This window comes from Chinchilla lanigera, unplaced genomic scaffold (assembly GCF_000276665.1).
Source record: "Chinchilla lanigera isolate Chin_1 unplaced genomic scaffold, ChiLan1.0 scaffold00105, whole genome shotgun sequence".
Lineage (NCBI taxonomy): Eukaryota > Metazoa > Chordata > Mammalia > Rodentia > Chinchillidae > Chinchilla > Chinchilla lanigera.
In genome coordinates, this window is record NW_004955506.1 from 6,217,419 (window position 1) to 6,223,418 (window position 6,000).

Genomic DNA, 6,000 nt, shown 5'->3' on the forward strand with positions numbered 1-6,000 from the left:
GGGCTATATAGTTAGTTCAGGGGCAGCCTGAACTATACAGCAAGACCCTGTCTGAGAAAACTGGGGAAAAAAAAAAGAGCTGAGAGGCCTGGAATAGAGATGGAGAGTAGGAAGGAGGGGCAGGTTAGGCAGAGGGTGGGTTGAAGAGAGTGGCCGCACACCACGTGCGATGTCACTTTGGTAACAGCAGCAAAAACAGTATGGATTGTTCATCTCAGGGGAGAAAAACATTTTGCCAAGCAAGAGGCTAAGACAAAGAGCCAGGTGTCGCCCCCAGAGGAACAGGGATGTGGCAGCTGAGGGTTCGATTCTGAGTTACAGCCCTGCCCCGCTTTGTGTGGCCAGCACCTATCCATGCTCCCGGGTTCTCATCCGCCGCATGAGAGGGCAGACAGCTGCAAGAGTATCATGCTGGTTGAACTGCCTAGAACAGTACCTGGCATGTGATGTACTTAGAGCATATAAATGTATAGATACAGATACTGCTGTTTCATGCATACTGTCTGTCACTTACGCCATGGTATAGGTTTTCCTGCTTGAAACAGGCTGAGTTTTTTGTCTGTTTGTTTTAATTCGAAGTATATGAAGAATCCAGAACCCTATGAAAGTCCCAGTGGGATCTCTTCCCCCAGGTCTGTGGGGGCGGCAGGGGGCTGCCCTGGCGCTGCCAGCTCTGACAGTATGTTCTTGGAATCGTTGCAGGACCTGCCTGATGTGCAAGAGCTCATCACGCAAGTGCGGTCAGAGAAATGCTCCCTGCAGGCCGCCGCCATCCTGGGTGAGCGCTGCCTTGGTCGTGGCCGAGTGTGTCCCCAGAGAGCTCCTCACTGCCGCTCCGCCTCTCCTCTCCTCCCCACTCCACCTCGCTGTCCTAAGGTTGAAAGGGATTGCTCGAGTTCATCTTTTAGGTTTCTGCCCCCTTAGGCCCTGAAGGTGTAGAGGGATTTGGAGAAACACTGTCCTATGTCCTTTCCCTCCCTCACCTCCCATGCAGCTGTGGCAGCTCCCCTGGGCGGATGATGCTGGACTTAGAATTTATTGCCATTTATACCACTTCCTAGCAAAATTTGGACCCTGGAGGGAGAGGACTCACTATCCTACCTTTGCTTTTAGGATTTAGAAGCCATGCACGTGCTGGGCCTCATTTATAACTATAGTGTGAGAGGTCCTGTTCTCACTAAGTTTCTCTGAAATTTTCAGATACAAATGACGCCCATCAAACAGAGACTTCTTCCCAAGTGAAGGACAATAAGGTACGTACAGGTGTGGCTCTGGAGAAACAGCAGCATTAGTAACTCCCTAGGACGGCGATACAAGTAAGCCACTGCGGCACGCATGCCACGGATTCACCCACTGCCCTAGGGTTAGGTGCTCACAGTAATAGGGTCCTTGATTTCTACTTCCCTCCCTTCTTGTGCTCAGAGACCAGCCAGCTCCCTGTGTAGTTAGGTGTCTGGACCGCCATAGGAAGGAAGGTAGGGGAAGTGGTGGCTGTGCAGAGTAGCACCCATGGGTCAGCTCTTGCCTGGATGGCCAGCCGTGCTGCATCCCCTGGCGGCCCCTGGGTGTGGGATGGGGACCGATGTTCTCCCGGTGGGAGATTGTGGGGCTGAGGGAGCTAGCACATGGAAATCCCTGAGCTGGGCCGTCAGGCATAGTGAACATCCCAGCAGGTGTGCAGGGGATTAACGCCCCTGCTCTGACTTCTAGCCTCTGGTTGAACGGTTTGAGACCTTCTGCCTGGACCCTTCCCTCGTCACCAAGCAAGCCAACCTCGTGCACTTCCCGCCCGGGTTCCAGCCCATTCCTTGCAAGCCTTTGTTCTTCGACCTGGCCCTCAACCATGTGGCCTTCCCACCCCTTGAGGACAAGTTGGAACAGAAGACCAAGAGCGGCCTCACTGGATACATCAAGGGCATCTTTGGATTCAGGAGCTAACCAGGCTCTTCCTCGGGCAGGGGAGATTCTGACTCTTAGCTGTATTGTGAGAAAGCCCCAGCAAGTTCCATGCTATTAAATCCAGGTCTGCATTGGCCCAGGGTGGGAGCTCCGCACCCTTAGCCCTGTGTTCCTATGTCTTGTGTTTGTGCACTTACATTCTTAGCCCACATGTGAGAAGGGCACCCCGGTGTCTTTGGGACCCTGTGTCCGCTCGCTGTGTCTCCGGTACCTCCTGGGGCACCACTGCTGTCCGGTGCCCAGTGAGCCAGGACCAGTTACCTGTGGTCCATGGTGCACTAGGGGCTCCACGCAGGCTCAGTGGGACCTTGGAGTGTTCGTCATGTGTCCTCAGTACCGTGGGTTTGGAAGGGACTCACCCTGCCGTGAGCATCCAGGAGCCCTCGAAGCTTTGCCCATGACCATGAAACATTGGCAGTGTCACTTCAGAGTTACGGTCAGCCTTACCCCCTCATTTCCAGGTAAACGTTAAGTTTCCAAAAAGCAGAGAGCTCTATTTTTAGAAGAAATACGTTACTCTCAGAAATGGTGAAACCAAATCTTATATTAAAAGCAAAGATGATGGAGACTGTGCCCATTTTTTACACATCCTCCCTCACGTCCAGCCCAGTTCTCCCAGAGGACCTGGGTGAATGACCCTGTGAGGTCAGGCGCATCCTGACTTCCTGGCAGCTGGGTGTGCTTGCGGCCAGATACAGGATGTGGTGGAGACGCTGTTTTTAAATAAAGAGTTCTGTGATTTTTAATGCCATCACATTTTAATCGTCCTTACCCTTTTACTTTTTTATTCATCCTTTTTTAATTTCTACTATGGCATCAATAATAGATGTCACAAAGGCAATGTAAGAAAGAAGGAATAAAAGTGATTTAAACATGCAGTGTACCTGACACCCCTGATTCCCTTGGGAAATCAAAGGTCGCCTGTCCCGCAGCACAGAAGCGCAGCACAGGGAGTCACAAGGGAAGTGGCTGGAAGGGGAAGCTGGGGCTCTGCCTTAGCTGGGATCCCACGGCCACAGGGCCAGGCCTCCTGGCTCTAGCCACTGAAGGGAGGATGGCCAGGAGCCAGAGGGACAGTGCAGGACAGGGCGGCCTCGTTAGAATTGTGTTGTGGAGGACTGGAGAACTCGGAGATGGGAGACGAGGTCTCTTCTCCCTTGGGCTTTGCTTGGGGTTAAGCCCCTCAGGAAGTTCATTTGTTGTTCTGTGTGTGCGCACATGTGTCTGTGTGTGTGGTGCAGATGATCAAACTCGGGGCCTTGTGTGTGCTGGAAGTACTGGGCCACGGGCCACACTCCCACCCTTGATATTTTATTTGAAAGTTTCTCCATCTGTGCCACAAACCTTGCTCCCTCCCTCTCTTTGGAGATACACAAGACCTCAAGTTAGGTCCTGGGTTTGCTCCTGCAGGTGCGTGTCCCTCAGGGCCTGGGGTGCGCTGCGGCTTCATGCTTGCCCTCCCTGCTCCAGTGGCTTGAGGCCTGCATCTCCCAACACCGTCCTCTGCGCCTTGCACCAGTGCCCAAGGCATCGTGAGCAGACGGGGCTGCTGCTGGCTCCTTGGGTGAAGGTTTCCCTGTGTCCTGCTCTGCACCTGCCCAGCCCCTTGTGCCCTTTTGAGTGCAGCTTCCATGGAGTCCTCCATCAAAGTGGCAGGGATGGAGGCGCTAATTCTGATTGCAACTCTTCGTTTTAAAGTTGCTTATTTTTTCTTGTGGCCACACTAGAAACTCCGTGGCTCCCAGTGTCCCAGCTGGGCTGTTGTCGGTCTCACACTGATGTAGATGCTATGTTTAATTTGAAATCACATATTTACATAAGAAGACGCACCAGACAGGGCCCAGGTCTTGGTGCACCCATCCCTTCACAGGATCCCTGGATGTTAAACAGGCTGCATCCCGAGGGCCACCACGCCAGAAGCACGACCAGTCCTGCCCTGTAGCCTGGGGTGGCTCTGCCTCTGATGGGAACAGGTTCCAAGCCAGGCCCTTAGTCGGCATGCAATTTGCTGGGCGTTGTCACAGAACGAGGTAGGTCCTGTCCCCTCCCGGGATTCTGGCACTGTCAGGCTCTGACCCATCTTCCGTCTCTGTATCGAGAAAGGGGCTCCATGAAAAGTTCCTTTTTTTTTTTTTTTTTTTTTTTTTTAAGAGGAACATCGAAGTATTTTAAGAGGGCCCTGCTGTGGCACAGGGTGGGTAGTACACAACAGAAGCCCTCCTACGCTAACAGCCTCAGTTTCGACTTCAGAACCCACCCAAGGTCTTCTGTGATAACAGTTTTTGTTTTCCTGTCCAGGTAGTGACATCCCCACCTCAAGGGGCACGGGAGGCCAATCCCAGGGTTCTGTTCGGAGCAGTGACAGAACGCACATGGGGTCCCGAGGGTCTCAGGTTTTTCCCCTTGCACTGCCTTCTCTGCTTATACACGGAGTCAGGTGCAAGTTCTTGGACTCCGTTTGAAATGAAGCACTGCTGGGCTTGGTTCCCATCTCCTTCCCCAGGTGGCAACCCGAGCCTCTCGGCGTGGCCCTGAGGTCACAGCCCGTGGTGGCAGTGTGCACCTTCACAGTGGCGCTGGGCCCTAGCCAGGAAGCCCCACCTTGAAGCGGTGTCTGCCTGCTCCAGGAGAGGACCACATTCGTGTCATCCCTGTGGCGATGCTCATTTTTCACACGTTAGGTATCATAAATTACACAAAAACCTAATTGATCGCAGAATTCTAAACAGCTTTTTGCTGTCTGCAGCCTTGAAAAGGTTGGAACACTCAGAGGTCTAGGAAAATATCCAAAGATAGTAAAAACATGTGTTCTAATTTTTTTAAGATACTTGTTGCTGCAGAGGAGATGGAAACCAGATTTAGCTGTAAAATTTATGGATGTTCCAAAGCAAAGGGAATAAATTGGAAGTTGCCAGAACCCTGACAGCCACAACTGGAAGAATCTAACCTGTTGGCCTGTTAAGGGTTACAGTCATTTGCGTGATGGGTGCCAGAGGTCTGCAGAGCTGGGGAAGGGACCACAGCTGGGACACACCTTGGGGCGGGCGAGAGGGCTGACTGCCCACGGTACACGTGGAAATACGTCCCTGGCCTCGTGGATCCACCCTCTGTGCCATGCACCAACCAGCACAGAGCAGGCTCCACGAGTGTCACCTACAGGTGTTATTCAAAGAAAGGGACAAGGAGCAATCAAAAAGTACAGTGAACGTGGAAATTGTAAAATTTATTACAGTAAAAGACATTGCCATTAATACCCCCTCAAAATGCTCCGCCGTGCTTTGAACACACTTCTCCCATCATCCTTGCTGTGTCCTGACGCAGTTCTGGAAGTCCTCGGTCATACACTTACCAGGTGTAATCAAACATACAGTGAGTGCTACTGCCGAGTACCATCCAAGAGAAAGGTGGACGGCAAAAACACGACAGTGTGTCCTCGTCCGCCTCCTTCACCAGATCTGGCACCAGGCAAGTTCTGGCTCTTCCTCAAAGTTAAAAAGACCATGAAAGGGAAATGTTTTGAATCTGTTCAGGACATCCAGGCAGCCATGACATCACAACTAAAGACACTAATAAAAGGGGACTTCCAGAGCTGCTTCAGAAAGTGGAAAGAATGATGGAATAAGTGTCTTTAAAGTGAGAGGGATTATTTTAGGGGAATTAAGGGGTTAATTTAAAAAATTTAAATACACTTTTTCAATCGCACCTCATATAAACGGAGAAGATAATCTCAAATGGCATACACATGGGATGCTTGTGGGAATCTTGTGAAGCTGTTAACGGACTGTGGTCTCAGCCTGCTATTCTGTGTGGATTTTTCTCTGTGGACAAGATTCTCCTGTTTGCTTTTTTATTTTTTTTTTTTTTTTTTTTTTGGTTTTTCTCCGGTACCGGGAACCGAACTCACGACCTTGCGCTTGCCAGGCAGGCGCTTTTGCCGCTGAGTTAAATCCCCAGCCCCCTCTTCTGTTTGCTTTAACTGCCCCATCAGAGACCATCGTTGAGCGGCTCCCAACTGTTGCTGAGGCCAGCAGAGAATGTTCA

At 51.5% G+C, this 6,000-nt stretch overlaps 1 protein-coding gene across 1 annotated transcript in view; it reads left to right on the forward strand.

Annotated features, from left to right (window-relative positions):
* Srp68 (signal recognition particle 68kDa) overlaps positions 1–2,837 on the forward strand; it is a 42,072-nt gene extending 39,235 nt beyond the window's left edge. Inside the window, exons 14-16 of the mRNA XM_005407458.2 lie at positions 703–778; positions 1,201–1,253; positions 1,711–2,837. Coding sequence (XP_005407515.1) covers positions 703–778; positions 1,201–1,253; positions 1,711–1,938 — 357 coding nt within the window. The 3' untranslated portion in view covers positions 1,939–2,837. The remainder of the gene's footprint in view (positions 1–702; positions 779–1,200; positions 1,254–1,710) is intronic.
* Positions 2,838–6,000: the final 3,163 nt, after the last annotated feature.